At 43.7% G+C, this 19,825-nt stretch overlaps 2 protein-coding genes across 6 annotated transcripts in view; both read left to right on the forward strand.

Moving 5' to 3' along the window:
• GABRR3 (gamma-aminobutyric acid type A receptor subunit rho3) overlaps positions 1-9,687 on the forward strand; it is a 52,158-nt gene extending 42,471 nt beyond the window's left edge. The window contains exons 8-9 of the mRNA XM_044441765.1: positions 858-954; positions 7,605-9,687. Coding sequence (XP_044297700.1) covers positions 858-954; positions 7,605-7,907 — 400 coding nt within the window. The 3' untranslated portion in view covers positions 7,908-9,687. The remainder of the gene's footprint in view (positions 1-857; positions 955-7,604) is intronic.
• Positions 9,688-10,522: 835 nt separating this feature from the next.
• Positions 10,523-19,825, forward strand: part of RIOX2 (ribosomal oxygenase 2) — a 41,115-nt gene continuing 31,812 nt past the window's right edge. For 3 of the 5 annotated variants that reach the window (XM_044441344.1, XM_044441347.1, XM_044441348.1), the window contains exons 1-5: positions 10,523-11,613; positions 14,486-14,918; positions 17,486-17,605; positions 17,878-18,006; positions 18,557-18,660. In XM_044441344.1, coding sequence (XP_044297279.1) covers positions 14,490-14,918; positions 17,486-17,605; positions 17,878-18,006; positions 18,557-18,660 — 782 coding nt within the window. In that variant the 5' untranslated portion in view covers positions 10,523-11,613; positions 14,486-14,489. Of the gene's footprint in view, positions 11,614-12,071; positions 12,340-13,327; positions 13,350-14,485; positions 14,919-17,485; positions 17,606-17,877; positions 18,007-18,556; positions 18,661-19,825 lie in introns of those variants that run through there. The other 2 variants (XM_044441345.1, XM_044441346.1) reach the window with 2 other exon arrangements.

The raw sequence follows: 19,825 nt of genomic DNA on the forward strand, positions 1-19,825 counted from the left end.
TGGATTCTGGGTGTTTATGTGACTTCTCAACCTGGACAGATAAAGGCAGGTTGCTTACTTGTAACTGTCGTTCTTTGAGTGGTCCTCTGTGCATTCACACATTATGGGTGCGGTGCCTGCAGCCAGGAAAAATTCAAAGCTTTAACAGATTTTGGTGGGAACTTCGCACCCCTCCCCCACTATACTATAAAGGGCAGAGCGCCCACCATTTCCCCCAGTCTCATGGAGACAGTCTGATCGCCCCCTGGTGGATAAGCAGTTAGCATGAGGTGCCACCAGTGAAAACAAAGTAAAGAAGGAGCACTGTAATGAATGAATATAAATGTATATACATATAGTAGTCGCACAGAAGGAGAAAACCTTTGTGAACCCAATCACCAACACTGAGTGGGGCCGGCGGGGTGGGTTGTGTGAATGCACAGATGACCACTCGAAGGACAGTTACAGGTAAGCAACCTGTCTTTCTTCGTCGTGGTCTCTGTGCATCACACATTATGGGTGACTAGTAAGCTTACCAACTGGAGGCGGGACGGTGTCGTCAGTGGAGAATTGAAGACAGGACAGCACAACCAAAGGAGCAGTCCTGTTTGGCATGGACGTTAAGTCTATAATATCTGGTGAATGTGCAAGGAGTCATCCAGGTTGCTTCCTTGCAGATGTCAGGCAATGGAATGCCAGCAGAAAAAGCCGAAGAGGCTGCCACAACTCTGGTAGAATGGACCTTAAGTATGACAGGGAGTTCTAGCTTAGACAGCTGATATGTCAGTTCGATGGTTTGGATGATCCATTTGGACAGTCTTTGTGAGCCCTTATCGTGTTCCGAGTACTTAATGAAAAGGTGTTTGGTCTTTCTGAAGTTCTCTGTATGGGACCGATAGAAAGCCAGGCAATGGCGTACATCGAGATAATGGAGAGATTTCTCTATCGGTGTCGAGGGCAAAGGGAAGAAGGCTGGTAGGACAATGTTCTGATTAATGTGAAAAGGTGTAGCAACCTTAGGAAGGAATGCAGGATCAGTCCGAAGAACGACCTTCTCCTTATGAAAGTTGAGGTAAAGAGGGTCAACACGAAGAGCACAGTTCACTCGCCCTCCTAGCCGAAATGATGGCGACAAGAAAGGCAGTTTCCCAGGAAAACAAACGTAAGTCAGTGGTTGCTAAAAGTTTGAAAGGAGCTATGGTAAGAGCTTGCAATACAACAGATAGGCTCCATGTTGGTACCACTGACTGAACTGGAGACTGGAGATTTTGTAATCCTTTCAGGAAACGACGGACAAGAACATGAGAGAAAACAGAGGAGCCGGATATAAGACCATGAAAGTGAGAGATTGCAGCAATGTACACCTTAATAGAAGTAGGTTTAAGTCCGTGCTGGTGCAAAGAGAGTAGAAAAAGTAAAATATTGTCAATCGAAGCCAAATGAGACAGAAAATGGTTGCTTGCTGCGAAGATGGTAAAATGCTTCCATTTAGCCTAGTAGCAGCGGTGGGTCGTCAGTCGTAGAGCAGATTGGAGAATGAATTCAATATTCAGGTGAAGGAGGTTAGAATTCAATATGGGGCATGTAGGCTCTGTCGGTACTGAAGATCGTGTCGATACCGAGGATTGTACCAGGGTCGTCGGGACCGATCAGGTTGTCGGTACCGAAGTAGAGGAGGAAGCAGTAGTCACTGAATGAGCCACGTGGTGAGGTTGAAAGAATCAAGATCGGGATGGTGAATTGCCCCATTTTCTTGTGTAATGAGATGCAGAACCCGTGGGAGACAAATGAAGGTTTGCCAGGAGAGGTCGAGGATGGTCAGAAACCAAGGTTGGCGAGGCCACCATGGCATTCTAAGAATTCCCTGGGCTTTGTCTTGAACAATTTTTGCCAGGGGGTCTTTGTGATTAGTGGGATTGGGGGGAACGTGTAGGAAAACATGTTCATCCAACTCACCATCAGAGCATCTCCCAGCGAATTCGGGCCCACGCCTGCCCAGGAGCAATAATCTGTGCACACTGAATTGGCCACCGTAGCAAACAGATCTATGGTCGGGATGCCCCAGCACTGAAAAATGCTGTTGCAAATCTGTCGGTCCAACTCCCACTCATGAGTTGTGGACATCCGCCTGCTGAGGGCATCAGCTTCTTCATTGTCTACATCAGCGAGATGAACCACTAGTAGGGTAATCCCTCTGGGGATACACCAGTCCCATATTTGCAGTGCAAGGTGAGCCAACGGTATCAATTTCGTACCACCGTGCTTGTTGATATAAAATACAGTCATGACATTGTCCGAAGCTACTTGAACACCTCGGTCCCGGAGGGTGGATTTGAAGGATCGAAGAGCTTTGAAAACCACAAGTAGCTCCAGGTAATTGATGTGCCTGGACTTCTCGTGACCTTGCCAGGTGCCATGAGTATGTAGGCTGGCACAATGAGCACCCCATCCCATAAGGGAGGCATTGGTGTAGAGAGTCAGTGACGGTTGTGGCTGGTGGAATGGGACTCCTATGGAAAGATTGTCTTTGTTCGTTCACCAAGTCAGGGTCTGACAAAAGCAGATGGTAGCAAAGGACAGTTTGGAGAGTCGTGTTGCAGATGGAAGAGGCTGTTGAACCACGGTTTCAGGGGTTGCATTTGACGTCTGGCGTTGGGTACAATGGCAACTGTGGAGGCCATGTGTCTGAGTAGCTTCTGTATGGAGAGCGCAGGAGTAGGTCGGCCAACATGGATGCGATGAATCAACCATTGAAGCTTGTCCACTCGAGCCTTTGGTAAGAACGCCCTGGCTTGGATCGAGTCAAGACGTGCTCTGATGAAGTTGATGACCTGTGAGGGAATGAGGCAGGATTTTTTGATATTAATACAAAGTCTGAGTTCGTCTAAGAGTCTACACGTAGTATCAATGGCTGTGAGTAAGTTCTCTCAGGATGAGGAGACAATCAACCAATCATCCAGGTAGGGATATATTTGGACACCTTGTAACCGAAGGTGGGCACAGACAGGTGCCATACATTTTGTGAAGACTCGTGGAGCAGTAGTGAATCCAAATGGGAGAACATTATACTCAAAAATGTTGGAGTCAACAGTGAACCGAAGGAGTCACCTGTGAGACGGATGGATGCGAATATGGAAATATACATTCTTCAAGTCCAGGGAAGTGAACCAATCTTCTCTCCTGAGCAATGGAAGGATATTCTGAAGGTCATCCAAAATTTCTTAGTCTTGATGAACTTGTTAATGCCACATAGATCAAGTGTCAGACATAGAGCACCGTCCCATTTCAGGACCATAAAATATCTTGAGTAGAAACCATGAAGCCCCTCTGAGCGAGAGATCTGACGAATCGTTCCTTTACAAAGTAGCTGGGAAACTTCGTCTCTTAGGACTGTCGATGGAGAAGTGTAACGAATCGGTCCAGAAGGAGGCACGGTATCAAACTTGATTTTATATCCGTGCTCAATGATAGAAAGTACCCACTTATCAGATGTGATGGACTCCCAAATGGGAAGTCAGCCTTGCAGTCAGTCCCCAGAAGGGAGGAGGGAAGGTGGGTGAAGAGAGCGAAGATCAGCCCCTGTGTCTCGTCAACGCTGTCACTTGTCATTGGGTTGACGGCGTTGGCCCTGCTGGAAATGGGTGGTAGGCTGGCCTCGGTTATGCTGTTGACGAGGCTGATACTGCTGGCGAGGCAGGTAACGCTGGTAAGGTTGATACCAATAGTATTGAGATTGTGGCCACTTACGTCGATTCGCGTTCGGTATCTCCATCTTCCAAGCAGTGGCTCGAGCATTGTAAATATGCTCGAGCTTGTGGTCCGTGCAACCATTGAAAAGACGGGACCCATCAAAAGGCATGCCTTCGATGTGCCTCTTCATCTTGTCCAGGAAATTGGAGGAGTGTAGCCACGCGTGTTGGTGTAAGGCGATGGATCCGATGAGTGCCAGGGATTCGCAATGTACATGATGCTGCGCTGTACTGAGTTGTTGTATGGCTAGCTACATAGACTCACAGATGAAAACACAGGCCAGGTCGCGTTGTTGTTCCAGGATGGTAGAGGTGATGGATTCCAGCCTCTGCATCAGGAAGTACTGATACCTGGCCATTGTTGCCTCGTGATTTGATATCCGCAAGCCCAGCCCCATAACCGTGTAAATATGGCATGACATCAAGTCTATCTTCTGGCCCTCATTGTCTCACGGAGTCGAGTGTTCCTTATTATCTCGACCCTGCAATGACTCAATGACTATTGAATTAGGTTTGGAGTGCTTGAGTAAGAATGGAATGTCCTGCTCTCTAACCTTATACATGGACTCGTATCGCTGAGACATTGGATGCGGCTGGCTCAGAAACTCCCAGGTGTCCATCATAGCCTGGCAAAGAGTCGTTATCAAGGGGATGGAGATGGTGGATGACTGTTCCTTACGAACGATGTTGTAGGAGTGATTGTCATTGGGGTTTGCCCGATGCTCTACTTCGATCTCCAATGACCTTGCAAGGCGAGCCATGAGCTCTCCAAACGTAGAGTATGACTCTTCTGGAGACCCAGATCCCTGGGTCAAAATGATGGCATCAGAAGAGGTGGAAACCTGATCCGAGTCCTCAGAGTCCAAGTGATAGTGGTAAGGTGGACTAGAGGACAAGCCGGCCGGAGACAGAGGAGGGCGGGAGGTTGCAGCCACCGAGGTGGAAGGTGCTTTCGCCCAGAATGGACGAGAGCAATGCCTGCGCACCGAAGGCATGAGATAGTAGCCGTACGGTGGAGGGTAGTCCCAATGATAGGACTGAGATGGATCGAACCCTCCATACGGCATCGGGACCCAGCTCCTGGAGGACTGCCCCGAGACACGCTGGTGGTGACGCGCGTCAGATGGAGGCGGAGGCAATGCCTCTGGTGACGATGGCATTGAAGTAGGCGAGTAAGCTGGTGGATGACCTGGTTGAGATTGGGGAGGTGAATCCCGTATCTTGGTGTCCAACATCGATCTGCGGAGCACTGCCTTGGAGCGATCCAAAGCCAAAGGAGCCAACTATGAGGGGATCCAGGTGGTGTAACTTGCATGAGGGCCTGAGCGGTCAGATCCAAAGGGGTCGGGACTGATGGGGCGGTCAAACCTGAGTCCCTGCGAGGCTCCTGGGCAAGCTTGCGCTGCTTGTGTACAGCTTGTCGGCTTTAGTCTTCTTAGACTTTTTCAAAGCCGATGGATCCTCCAGCCCGGTGTGCTTCCGTTTCTCCTTTTGTTTCTGGAAGGAGGAATGGGAGGAGCGAGTGGTCTCCTTGGAAGCAGTCCCCTCGGATGGTGGGTGAGGGGAGGACACTATGGGCGGGCCCGTGGAAGAGGCCTGAGAGGCAAGCTTGTCAGAGGCAATGAGGGCCTGATCTCAAAGGATCTTCCTCAGTCGATTTTCCCAATTCTTGTGGGCCTGTTTGGTAAACATCTGACAATGGCCGCATTTGTCAGTTCGATGTCCTTCTCCAAGACAGAGAAGGCATAGCTCGTGTGGATCTGTAGGAGACATTTTGGTCCCACATTTCAAGCACTTTTGAAAAGCCGCATGCTGAGCCATCGAGAAGAAATGGATAGCGAACGGGAGAATAAGAGTCAAAGAAGATAATAAGAAAGAAGTATACCTATTTTTTTTTTGTGGGGGGGGGTGGGAGGAAGGGGAAAGAGAAAGAAGTGCTTCAACAGGGAAGGAAGGGATCTTTGAACTTGGAAAGGATTTCTAACAAGAAGAACAATAAGAATTAGCAACAAGAACAATGAGGAAAATGCAATAGAATAGGGAGTAATGAACGACTCGAGGCAAAGTGATTGGCAGTTGAAAGAAGACTGAGGAAAATGGCGGGCGCTCCGCCCTTTATAGTATAGTGGGGGAGGGGTGCAGAGTTCCCACTAAAATCCATTAAAGCTTTGAATTTTTCCTGGCTGCAGGCACTGCGCAGGTGCAGCACCCATAATGTGTGATGCACAGAGACCATGACGAAGAATCTAAGATTCTCCCATGGATTGTTGGCAGCCTATTAGAACCTGGCTTTGCTAAGAGGCATCAGAATATCAGGATGCTAAAGGGCCACAACTGAGAATGAATGAACAGTGTAGCTGTAAGAATTGGGTTCATGAATGAGGCAGTGCTGTCAAGACTCAAGAAGTCATAGAACAAGCTGAGTTGGCTATCAAGGAGATACAGGATGTAATAGGAGGGAGGATGGTATTTTAACAGTAATGGCCAGGTACCCCAATGTTGAAAGCAGTGGTTCCCAACCTTTTCTATGCCCTGCACTCCTATAAAATATTTGATTTATGTTTGCACTCCCTACAAAAGTAATAATGCATTTGAAGATGAAGAAGTGAAATCTCTAATTTTTGAACTACAAATTGAACTACATAGAGTACTGTGGATGAACAAACTGAACTCAGAAAATAAGCTTTTAACTCAGTGCATATAATTCAAATATAAATTAAGCAATTAAAAATTGTAAACAGTAACAGTAACAATCACAATTGTGAACATAAAATTCAATGACTATATCGTTCCTGCTCCTCATTCACAATTTTGTCAAAACATGGAACTGTCTTGCTAATTGTGATCTCCAAGTCTGCCTGTGGATTCAGGCAATTCCCAGATTTTATCTTGTTTGACAAAAGAGAACTGAATTCAAATGCAAGCAAAATAATAATAATTTTATTACTGGAGTAATTTTTGGCAAAAAATACAATTTGCCAATTTGGCAAATGGTGACACAACCTTCCTCTTTGTCACACTCCCTGAAATACCATCTTGCACCCACTGGGGATGTGGGCACTCCAGGTTGGGAACCCCTGGTCTAAAGTCTGCTCAATAGTCAATACAGTCACAGAACAGACATACAAACAAAGCCCCAAAGTGGCAACAATTTACACAGTGCTTTCCATGACTAGAACACACATGAATGAAAAAATGCACAATATCCACAAGTGATTGTTGAACAGAGTAGGAAATGAACAGTATACAATATATGATAAAGCTTATACATTAATACATACGTATATCATGACTGTTCCTGAGTTATTTAAGCCAAGGATTGTTTGGGCCAAGACACAGTGAGTGTACACACTACTTCCTGCATGTTAATTGCTGCTGCTTTCAATCATGTGACAAGTCATTGTTAATCACTAGCAGCACAATACTGTGCAAGTGTCCTCAGTGGTCCAATTACTTCCAAGTAGGTATATTTAGATTTGCAGCCTGAAATACATATTCTGACAAAATACTTATGTTTCTCCTGCACAGCAGTTTTCTAATATTTGTGGGAAATGCTAACTGTATGAATCAGGGTGCCTTCATGAGACACCAATTTTATGAGGAATATTTCGTACATTTGTCATTTGAATGAAAAACTTAACATAAGAATGTCAGTTCATTTAAAAATAGCTCTTCTGCTTTCAATTCCACAAGGAAAATGCTCAGAGTAATTTGCAAAAATGTCCTTGCTGTGGATAGTCTTCATTTAGATTATTCCAAACAGGGGGATATTAATAGTAACTTCAACCTTTCATACTAAGACTCCAGCTGAAATGGCACTTGCTCCATTATATGGGCTTATCTTTTTCAACCAGTAATAGTCTTTTTTGCTTCTAGGCTGCTGGATTATACAACATAGATGCAGTGCAAGCAATGGCCTTTGATGGCTGTTATCATGAACCAGACACAGACATGGACCTCCCCACTTTTCCAGTCCATTCAGAAGAGAGTTCGATGCGAGGGAGAGCGCCCAGCATCACAAAACTAGAAACAACTCGCATTAAGAGGAAGAGATCCCTACGAGGGAATGTGGGCCGGATTATTTTGCAGAACAATCATGTCATTGATACATATTCCAGGATTATATTTCCTACTGTATACATCGTGTTCAACTTGTTTTACTGGGGTTTGTATATATGAATGGACTATAACAGATATATATTTAATCTGAGGACACCAGAAGGGTATGCCTTGCTAAATCATGCATCAATCAGTTTATGAGATGATTCAGTCTGAAGAGATTCTAGTAACAATCAGATACTGTTTTTCTCCTGGTCTGTTATATATTTTTTCTCATGGACTGCTCAATGAGAAGAAAAACTCAGTTCTTCGGGGTTTCTTATGCTACCTATGTTTTTATTTCTAAATGATAGCAAGTGGTTTTAACTGATTTTCATGGCAATACTATGATGTGTCTACTTTGTTGCGCAATACATAGGATGGGCAGTTATGGGGCTTTCCATCATGCTTCTGAGTAGTTTACAGAACAAATTTAAAGCTACTAAGAGTGATTACATATTAACGTAAAGCATGCAGTAGCTTATCCTCTTCTGCTTGTTTCCTCCCTCTACCCGCATGAGTGACCCAGACAAATGTGACAAAATAAGCACCTTTTCCCCCTATCTCTCCAAATTATCCTTCACTTACCTTATTGAAGTTCCAGAGTATTTCATATATTTATGGGAAGACTTTGTCCTTGGATTATTGCCTAGGAAAGAATTCTGCTTGTCAAGTGGATTAAAGACTGTGATTTGAATGGAAGCTGACAAGGAGCCAGTCAGACATGATGCTGGAGTTCCTAGCCAGGATTAATGCTCTGTCTCCCCGCTGCCGTGCGATGGCCACAGTCCACATCATCATATTTCTGCATTTTATAGTTCTTAAGAGTGTGGGAGATTCCTCTGACCATAGATCTTCTATATCATATTTTGTTTGGCCCTGGCCTATGATATATCAGCAGAGACAGAAAAAAAGCATTCTATCACTCATCTGGAGATGTATATAAACAACACAGAGCAGTAGTTTTAAATTTAGGTTTTTGTTAACTGAGAGTCACAACAGGAAAGAAGCTCTGTTGAAAATAATGTCTGAAATAGTAAACAATATAAATAAATGCTAATCTGTCCTATAGGGCAAACACTGAATTAATGCAAACAAATTGCATTTAATGCTCTTTTTTTTGGGTGAGGGGATATTGGCAGCCAGTACAAATCACTTTATAGATAAATTCTATGCATATTTGCTAAAAACACACAAAAAGAGTCCTGTAGTTTTGGTGGAACATCATACTAGAAACGTTTGCGTAGGACTATACCCAAACTATGCAGCTATACTAACACAGCCACAAAAGGCTGTGAGTTGGAGCAGAGGAACACTTGTGAGATATGGAGGGGGGGGCACTCTTTTTCTTCTGTCTTTTTTCATTGCAGATCATCAGCCAACTATTTTTTCAGAGTGGAAAAATATTTCAGGAAATTACTTGTACATGTATGTCCGGTTTTCTAACCTGGAACACACTCCTATAAGGTAAATTGATAGGCTCCAAGAATAAGTTGCTACTTTATAAAGTGAACATAGAGGTTGCATACCAAGACTGGGAAACAGTCTTGAAGAGAAAGGGCATCAGTCAATAATGGCATGGAAAATATATTCCAGAGCATGTGAAGCCTGAAAGAGTTGAAGGAAGAGTTTTGCTTTTGTTCATTTAAAGAATTGTGCATCTCTGCCTTTGTTTCTATACTTCTTTAAATGCCATGCCAGGATTTTGATTGAACTTGCTTTTGGAACAAGTCCCAAATCCCATGCAAATTATTTTTAACATATATCCATCATTACAAAATTTCACCAAACTGTGACTATTCTTGCCATTACCACCATATTACAAACACTGGAGCATGTCCATTCATCATTCATTGTAATAGAATGACTCTAGAGAAAATGGTTTATCATTTGATGTTTTAGAATTTGTATATTTTGCAGTTTGATAAGCAAAATGTTAATATCTGTTGATAAACTATCAGAATTACATGCCAGCAGTAAATTAAAATGAAAGAGGTGTTTTTAAGAAGGCATTATTGGATATGTGTGTGTGTGTGTGTGTGTGTGTGTATTCTCTTTTATGATGGAAAGCAGGATTGGTTTTCCAGTTTAGAAAAGACTTGCTGGTTGAAAAGGTGTTGTTACACAGACCTCATGCAAGTGGCAGGAAGTTCCAAGACTGAATACACACCTAGTTTGATTTCCATTGAATGAAGGGATTATCTACTGTTTACATCATTTTAATTGTGAAGTTTATTTACAAATAAACTAAGCACAGGCACAACAGTGAAGTCTATTGTCCAGCACCTGATCTTCAGAAGGAGTCCCCAGAAGAGTTTTCCAGAGCTCAAAAGTACTTTCTACCCCTTTCTCTGTCCCACTCAGTTCCTGCAGCTTCTATGGCTTCTGTTGCACAAATTTTTACTACATTGCTCTTAGCTTGTAGATGTTGTTGTACTTTTGCCAAAATGGCTCTTCTCTAGCAGAGGAGCCTATATCTATTATACGGATTTCTTAAGAATTTCCTTGACAAAAGCCAGTGCAACTTTATCACGGGCTATCACAGATGTTTGAAGCTGTTCTTCTGGTTCAAAGCCCCAATCTCACTTAACAGCTTCCTTCATGCTAAAAAAAGAGAGACATCAGCATTCATTTGGTTTTGGTGTTTTCTCGATAGTTTTTGCACTTAAAGGTTGATTTATGTTTGGAAGTCCTGTGCAGATGTTTTGATCTGTATCTCACAAGGAGTCCAGAGTGCTCATCACTACAGCTATCTCAAAGATGGCCAGTATAACAAATCTAAACAAATCTTCATTAAAGCTCATCAAATTTCCATAATCTACACGTGTTGTGTAGGAAATCAATGTACCTAGATTTATAAAATGCACACAAAACTGTCAATGGTTCACATGTGTGTGTTTTAGGTTTCCTACGTTTAGTTTCTATTTTGCATTTATTTATATTCTCCCTCTGCTGTTACTCCTGCCCAACTCAAATTTTTATCTACAGCTCTAGTTTCAGCATAAGTAGAAGCAGGTAGATGTGCAGCAACATGTTCCTGGCCTAGCCCCAAAACAGTATCTCAGCAACAACGATGGGTCACCAGCAGTTCTTGCCAGAATGGACTTCCTCAACCAGGTTGCCTCTAGGCATGTTGGAATTCAAATCCTACAAAACCCCAGTGGGAAACGTAGCCCATCAAATCTGAGAGGTCCAGGTTGGGGAAGGCTGAATCAAAACCTAGTACGAACGAAAGAATCCAGGCCTTTTAATTCTCCACTGTTTTGCAGAGCTTGGTGGGTGGGGGTGCAGAGAGAAGAGGGTGGAAACTTCTCGGCTGAGCAGCAAGACAAGGCCTCTGATTGGAAGTGCTTCGTACTTTCAATTTCATCATTTCAAGCTGAATGAAGCTGAATGGAACCATTCCCACTTCCTTATCTTCAGGCTGGTTACCTGCCCTCCACCGCTGCTTTTGCAAAGCTCTTCCATTTAGGTAGCAATTCAGCTAGTGCAGCACTCTCCTCCCGCCCCGCGCAGCCTGGAGGGGACGAGACACGGCCAGAGCTTTCAGCGTGTGACATACACACGAGCCTGTGAGGCGCCGGTTCGTCATGTTTATGCTGGTTACCGGGAAAGCTCAAGCGCCTCCGAGCCCATTTGGTGGGCGGGCCAAAGGCACCTCGCTCAATAGGAAGACGAGGAGAAGTATCAGCGTCTCTTCCGCCCCGCCCCTCATAGGAAACGCGCCGAGCAAAGCTGCAGCCCACGTGTCATTCCCGGGGCCGAGGGAGCGCTGAAGCCTCGGCAGGTCGGTATAAAGCGCGTACGGAGAGCAAGGAGCGGTAGCAGGTGCTGTCTGTTCGGCCTTCCGGAAAGCAGCGGAGCCTCTTCGAGAATTCATGCTGTAGCAAACCCCCACCCCAAAAGGCCCCATGTCAGCATTTCCCGAGTCCGTGCCCTCAAAATACCTTAGTCTGCAGCTCCTAGGGAATTATGGAGTGGTGTAACACCGTGTATCCACCGGGGACTTTTCCGCGCCACCCCCGCCCCGCGGCCTTCTTTTGGAAACGCGCTCGCCCTTTTCTTTTCCTTCCTTCCTTCACGAAAAAGCGCTGCTAACCTCGCTTGCTCTTTGGGCTGGGCGGCTATCCGAGCAGCGCAACCTCAGAGCAACTTGGTCTCTTCAGACAGCCAGACCCGGCTGCTAATGCATCTCCAAGCCCTGCCCCTTGCAGCAGTCTCCTTCGTCCGTCTCTCGACGTGGTGCGAATCCAGGACGTTCCCCCAGAGTCTAGTCCTTGTTCAGGAAAAAGAACTAGGACTCGAACCTCCCACGCTGCCTGGTTCTCTGTCGGTTCCTTCTCGGCGCGTTTAAACTGCAGCCCTCCCCTTTTCCTAGGAAGAACCCGGGTTTTGTGGCGCCCTCTTCTTGTCGGTTTCTTGAAGTGGGTGTGAGTGGGCTTCCCGGATGTTACTCGTTTTGAGGGGTGGACCTTACGTTGCGGAGTCCGGGCTGAAGTTATGAATGCTTCCAGTAAGCGCGTGCATTCATGCTAAATGTTTGTACCCAAAGTGCTTTTGCTGCTCTTGCGGGGTCCGCATTGGCTTGCGGTGGGGGAGGGGGGTGAGCAGAAGGAGGCCCCTCTTCGGTTTGGGGACAGAAGACTTGCCTCTTCTTGCAGGCCATCTAGGTAGGAGGATCTGTGCTAAGGGAAGGAACTTGGTCTTGCAAGGCTGTTGTAAAGTTTCTCGAGACCATATGCATGAGGTGCATAGTTTGAAAAGTGAGCGTCTTGCTGTAACAAGTAGCTTGGAACTGAGCCCATCAAGGTTTTTCTAGGCCCCTTCAGTTCGTTCAGTTGATTATGATCAATGATTTGGATTTTCATGAAGATGGACATCTTTCTTACGAAAAGAAGGTGCAGGTTTTGGGTCTTCGCTCTGGAAAGCCCATGTCTCCTGCCATGTCTACCACCCTCCACTTAATACCTGTCTTGTCCCTAGCATTCCTTGCCCCCAGCCCCACCACAGCTGCCTGGGAAACACTGTTCCAACAACTGACCAGAAGACTTTCCCAGGCAGATGCCCACATGCGCTGCCTCTGTCCCTTGCTCTGGTACCTGTGCTGATGCCCCGTATGTGCCTGGCTGTTGGAGAAAGCCAAGGCCTGGCAGCATGTGCAAGTACTGCACATGGGGAATTTTGGACATATGTGCTGTGAGGGGGGGGATGTGTGCGCGCGCGTCTTGTGCACTTGTGCATTGGTGCAGAGCAAGGCCATAGCGTGGTGTGCTGTAGTGCTACTCTAGAGCAACAATGCTGCTCCACTAAATAAGCAGTTGCCTTGCTGAGCAGCAGGCAAAACAAAATGACAAAACAAAACAGGCAGCTGATTGAGGTCATACCCGGGGGAGTGTATGGGACAATGAGAGGCAGGAGTAGTCATGCTGGGATTGATTTTCAGCTGTGGGGGTTAATGGGATATGTGCCACCAGATGGGAGAAGGTGGAAATTGCTCATGCTTGGAAACCATGAGGACTCAAGGTAGGATACCATGTCAGGTGGTTACTGTGTGGTCTGTGTTAGTGTTATGTGTGAATGCGGTCGATGTGTATTGTTTGAAGGCTGAGCACTTCACTAGAGTTAAGTAGGTGCAAATCTCGTCAGTGTGTGGATGAGAGATCACCTGGAAATCTTCCATGTTGGAAGAGTGGCAAACTATACACACAAATGCTAAGCACGTCATGATTTTGGAAAAGGTCATTCCAAAACAGCCATTTTCCTCAGCACTGTATTGCTTGTTTTAAAGCACCCAGCTTCAGAAGTCTGTTGATATACCCAGCCTCCCAGTTACGAACATCTGAGTAAGAACAACTTATAAACAAGCAAACCCAAAAGTCCTGCCTTGTCCTCGAGCAACTGGGCACGCAGGGTCATTGGTTCGTGAGGAGTGGAAGGAAGGAAGGGGGGAAAGGGAAGGAGGAGGGAAAAAGTGGCAGTGGGGAAGTTGGAACTAGTTCCGCAGCTGTGGTGAGACTGCAGCATATCCAAGCCAGTGTGGTTTGGATCATGTGATGTTAGTGTTGCCTTCTGTAACTTTGTATTGTATTTGGTTTGTAAACTTGCCTCCAAAGTGCAAATCCAGTGCAAGCACAGGCGATGTATCAATGAAAAGATAACCAATCACAGTCCAAACTAAAGTGGAAAAAATAAAGTGATCCGAGAAAGATGAGACGCTATCGTCGTTTGGAAAGAATTAGGCTTTAGTCTTTCAAAAATCAGATTCTCTCCAGTACCTGTAATTACTTTATTATTACTGTATTGTCATTTTAAAGATGTTTTAGTGTACGTGGAAGTGTTTCTTAATTGTTTTATATGCTTTTTATATGATCTGACTTGCATACATATTTGACTTAAGGATGAACTCAGGAATGGAAGTTGTTCTTAACCTGGGGACCAGATCTACTTTTCTTAACCTTTTCAGTGTTTTAATTTGACTGCTCTCAAACTGTGATGAATGCATCCTTGGTCCTTCCCCCCTGAGACCATTGCATGTTTGCATCTGCCTTTTTTGTGAGCATTGTTTTTGCACAGTTCTTAAGTGGGTTTAAACAGGAAAGATGATGGTGGTACATGGTACAACATGGTACATGCTGTTAATTTCTTTGTTACTTACGCAGGACCATGCCCAAGAAAGGTGGGAGACTGGCTGGAACAGAAATGGCACACCATTTATCAAGTAAACAAGCAAAAATGGAAGCAGCCTGCCCTTCACTTTGGAAATGTGACAAACCTGAGAGCTTATTTGAATGTTTGATCTCTCCTATCAAACAGGATGAATTTTTCAGGGAATACTGGGAGCAGAAGCCACTGCTGCTTCAGAGAGATGACCCCTCTGTGGCAGTGTATCATCAATCTCTATTTCACTTAACTGATTTGAAGGACATAGTCAAACATGGGTTATATTATGGAAAAGACATTAATACTTGCAAATGCATCAATGGAGAAAAGAAGATTTTTAACAAGAATGGCAAAGTCAGCTATGTACAACTGATGAAAGACTTTGATCAGAAGAAAGCTACGATACAATTTCACCAACCCCAGAGATTTAAGGTAAGATTGAGCAGTTGTCTGGTATATGTGGTTGCTTTTGCATTTGTATAATCTTAGATTGACCCAGACGTACAATTAACAAGGATTTAGAGAGCGGACCATGGAATTATGTCTACTTGTCCTTTTCCTGGGTTTAGTGCTGCATACAGCTGTTGCAAACCTGGACTGAAAAGTGTTCAGGAGTGCTTTTAAAATGACTTGAAAACCACAGATCACTCAGTTTTTAAATTATGTTGTATGTCAGTGCTACTTGGTACAGTTATTTCTGTACTGATTACATGGGAATTAGAACATTGAATTTAACTGCTATGACTGGGATAGTAATGTAGTTTTTCTGGGAAATTTTGAGTTGGAAAATTTTTTTACATAACTTTGATCAGGATAGTTTACATTAGAAAAGTTAAAGTTTGTACTGTAAAAATTTCTGGTGCCCTAGAACAGAAGAAGGCAAAAGTGGGAGGGCCGAGTTCATTTTGGCAGACATCAAGAAAGGTCCATTGGTGCCCATGGATGCCACATTGACTACCCTTTCCCTTGAGAATGATCAAATTTGTTATGTTTATTTTACTTGTACAGCGAAACTACAGAAAGTACTCCATGTTGTTTTGTTCCAGTACACCACAAGCATTTGACCGGATATATTTAAGAGGAAAAAACTGAAATGTACTCAATGTGACTTTAATGTTTTAATATGTAGAAATTTTCTTAGAAGCGTAAAGACAATAGTGAATATTTCCCTTATGATGTTTAAATTTAAAGGAAAAAGCTATGGAAAGCTGTTGACACACCTAATGCTTTTTAGCATGGCAAAAAAGTTTGCATGGTATGTTGACAACCACTCATTTACAACTTTGAAACTGCCAGACTTGTATAATACTGTAATTGACATCCAATCCATGTTCATTTTTGTTTATTATATTTATATTCCATCTTTTTCCTTTCTTTTTTTAAATAAGTTTTATTTGAGAAATTATAATCCTAAAAAACAAAAAGAAAACTACCAACAACATCCATCATCAAAAACATCGAGCCCGCTGGATCAGCCCCCACACCCTTCTTTTTCCATTTATGATAACTTATGTGACGTCCCGTTTCTCTAGCCAATAATAAAAAGGTTCCCAAGTTTGATAGAAATACCATCTTTTTCCTTTCAAAGAACTCAAGGCATATTACACAGTTTTCCTCCTCCTCCTCCTCCCAATCTTTTCTCAACAACAACCCTGTGAGGTAGGTTGGGCTGAGAGTCTGTGACTGGCCCAAAGTCACCCAGTTGGCTCCATGGCTGAGTGGAGACTAGAACCCAAATTGGCTAAGTCCCAGTTCTGTACTCTTAACCACTGTACCACACTGGCTGTCTAATTATAATAATTATTATAATGAGCTTTTGAAATTAGTAGTGATCCTCTTCTGTATGAATCGGTTGTTTCCAGGAGAATTCACCTACCTGGGATATATGATTACAGTTCAAAAGGGGAACCTACAATACAGCACTGTAGTGCGGAGGGTCCATGTCCAGTCATCCATGCTTTCTTCCAGGAAGCTGTGATAACTTTAAACAAAATCACTGTAGTAACTACTGTATCCGCAGGCTGTCTCTGCCTGATACCGAGTGATCTATCCCTTATCCTCTGTAGCCACATTCTGCCCCTCTCTCAGATCTCAGGAGAGGCTCAGCGGACTGTTGTGGGAAGGAGGGGCTGGAAAAACCTTATTGAGTGGGCATGCTCAGTAAAAATAACTTGATCAGAAGAGAAAACAAAGTGGACCCATAACTAGCTGAATATGATATTCTAGGAAGACAAAAGTCGTAGGGAACCTTTTCTCTGCTGAGGGCAGCTTGCAGATAATGGATGGTCTGTTTGTCTCCAATTCTGTGCCAGACCTCCTGTTTTACATTTTTGTCAACTTTCCCCCTGCTCTGGTTATTTCCTTTTCTCCCTGCTCAGCATGCTGCTGGGAGAGGGACAGATCACTTTTGCCAGAGTTGTAGAAGGCTTTCTCTACTTCCTTTTGTCATTCTGCCTGTTTTGGCTCCCCCCCACACCTCATTTTCCCTCCTCCTTACCAGAAGTCTGCATCATCTTGTTGATGGGGGCTTGCCCCTTCCATTGATCTGGCTGTTTCAGCTTTGTGTCTCCCTATTTTTTCCTTCTTTTTTCTTTACTTGTGGCTCCTTCCAGGTGCAGATCACACATCTTTATGGTAGATCTGGCTTTATGTTGTTGCTTGAAATGGCAAAAGGAAGATATATTGGCAGTCATCTTGAAATAATTGACCTGCAGTGGTAGCAAGAAGGAAACCCCTCTTGCATTTGATTTCTGTTGCCTTCTGGTCTGACTTATGGGCATGCCTTTTGAAAATGTAGCAGCTGTATGTATTAATATGGCAGCAAGCACCTTTCCCTTGATGCCTGTTGCACCTTTTGCAGTTTGACTCTTTTTATGCAGGTTGTTTGGATTTCTGAGTGATGTATGTATTTGGAATGCAAGTACGAAAAGTAAAGTGGCTGGGAGGAGAAAGGGCAATTGTCTTAGAATTGCTAACATTTTCTTTCTTTTTTTTTAAAGGATGAGCTCTGGAGAATCCAGGAAAAGTTGGAATGTTACTTTGGCTCATTGGTTGGGTCAAATATTTACATTACCCCTCCAGGTTCTCAAGGTCTGCCTCCACACTATGATGATGTTGAGGTAAGCGGGACCATAACTGCTCCTGGTCACAGGCATTTTCAAGGGGAGAAAAAAGTGACTTTGTGTCTGTCCACATAATGGATGGGTTGTGGATGTATGCAGGTGAATTTTGTTTTGAAATACAGCCCAGTACTTCAGATGTTACAAAGCTATGTCCATTACAAGAATAAATTAACATGTTCGCACCAGATATTTGTTCCTTGGTGGGCTTAGATAAAAGTCTGAGGAGCTATGCTGCATTTTTATAATTAATTGATTTGCGGTCCTTGCAGGTGTTTATCTTGCAGCTTGAAGGAGAGAAGCACTGGCGGCTGTACCAGCCCACTGTACATCTAGCTCAGGAATACAATGCTGAACCTGAGGAGAAAATTGGGACTCCAACACATGACTTCTTATTAAAGGTAGTTGTGCTGGGTGTATGTCTTTGCAGTCCAGAGTGCCTACACTAGAGGGAGACAAAGGTTTTATAGACTTTGGGATTGTAACTTCACTGCTTGTGGAAAAACTTGCTGTCCCCTCTAGAAGTTAAAAAGAGGGAATGCACATTGCTTAGCAAATTTTATTTCATCTTTTTTCACTCAATTTTTCCACATTCCTACAGACCTTTTCTGTATTAGGAGTATGAGAGGGGAATGGATGACATTTCTACCGTTGCTGCTTAATGCTGTGCTGCTATGTAGTTTTTATCTGCTGCTTTGGCTTTTTAAATTGCTACTGTATTCCAGTTATGAATGACTTAGTAAGCTGCTTTGAATCGTTTTGCTTTTGGATGGTAGAAGTAGAGAGGTGGCATATAAATTAGATGAGTTGGAAGAGTTTGGATTGCAGTGCTTCTGTTATAGTACAACTCCTCATTAAGTTGGTACATTCTCAGTATTTTTTTCCTTTATTTTTCAAGGATGACAGCATGTGTCCGTCACTTTTAATGTTCTTGCTTTCATTTCCTTCCAGCCAGGAGACTTGTTATATTTTCCAAGAGGTACCATTCATCAAGCTGATACCCCACCTGGGGTATCTCACTCAACCCATGTGACAATTAGTACCTATCAGAACAAGTAAGTGTGTACTGTGTGTAGTTGCATTGCCAGTGATTTTGAACTGAATGAATCTGCAAGCTAAAATGTTCTGCTTTGACTGAAATGGTGTAAAGTAATAGCCTAGATCAGGAATGGGCACCTTAAGGTTCCAAAGATGTTTTGACCTACAACTCCCATTTTCCTTGATCATTGGCTATGCTAGTTAAGGTTGTTGGTGAGTTATAGATCAAAGCATTTGACCAAAGTTGTCCAACCCTGGCTTAGATGAATTGGAAAAGAACAGCTCGCTTATTATACTTTAGGCCTTCATAGAGTAATTGTTAGTCCCCTGGTGCAGATTTGCAGCCTTGATGTTATTTGGCTTCGCCTCGCTTTTTCATGAATGGGTTGCTGTGGTATGTAGAGGGGTTTTTTTTTTTTATCAAATGTCTGCTGGGTAGGCTGCTTTCCATCTTGGAGAACCAGAACCTTGTCATGTTGATCCAGACTTGAGTAATGAGTGTGCTGTATGTGAGCCTGGCCTTGAAGATGACTTTGAAGCTGCAGTTAGTACAAGATACTACAGCCTGATCCTTGTTAAATGTCAGGCGATGGAAACATGTAACGTTTATTTTGCCAGCTCTAGTGATGTCTGCAACATGAAAATTTGTTGCTAGGAGGACCTTTCGTAGCCATAGCCCTGAAATAATTTTATGATCTCCTGTTACACTTTGGGAATAGTTCATACTTTTGTTTAAGAAAGGTAATTAAAACTGGCTTTTTTGGTTTTGTTCTTAGATTTATCTTAGTGTGTTAGCTTTGTAATTTTAAGATGCTCCCCCTTTTTTTGGTTTTGGTTTCTTGATTGCCCCTTTTTGCCAGTTATTAATGAAGTTCTGGGCATAAATATGTTTTCAGATGTTCCTCTGCAACATCAGGTTGTTTATAGTGATCCCCTAAGTCAAAAGTACATATATCAGGGCAGGCAATATTTGGGGTCTGGTTGGCATGTTTGGGAATTTGAAAAATTGCCCAAGGAGCCCCCACAAAATTAATACTGGATATGAGGGTACTCACAAAGGCAAGTAAGCGGCTCAAAAGACTAAACACAAGGCAGGGGTGGGGTTTGAGCCCCACCACACTTAAAAAATAAATAAAATCCCTTCAACACCCAGTTTGAGCACCAACAGAAGCCTATTTCACA

This window comes from Varanus komodoensis, unplaced genomic scaffold (genome assembly GCF_004798865.1).
Source record: "Varanus komodoensis strain SLA01 unplaced genomic scaffold, ASM479886v1 scaffold4, whole genome shotgun sequence".
NCBI lineage: Eukaryota > Metazoa > Chordata > Lepidosauria > Squamata > Varanidae > Varanus > Varanus komodoensis.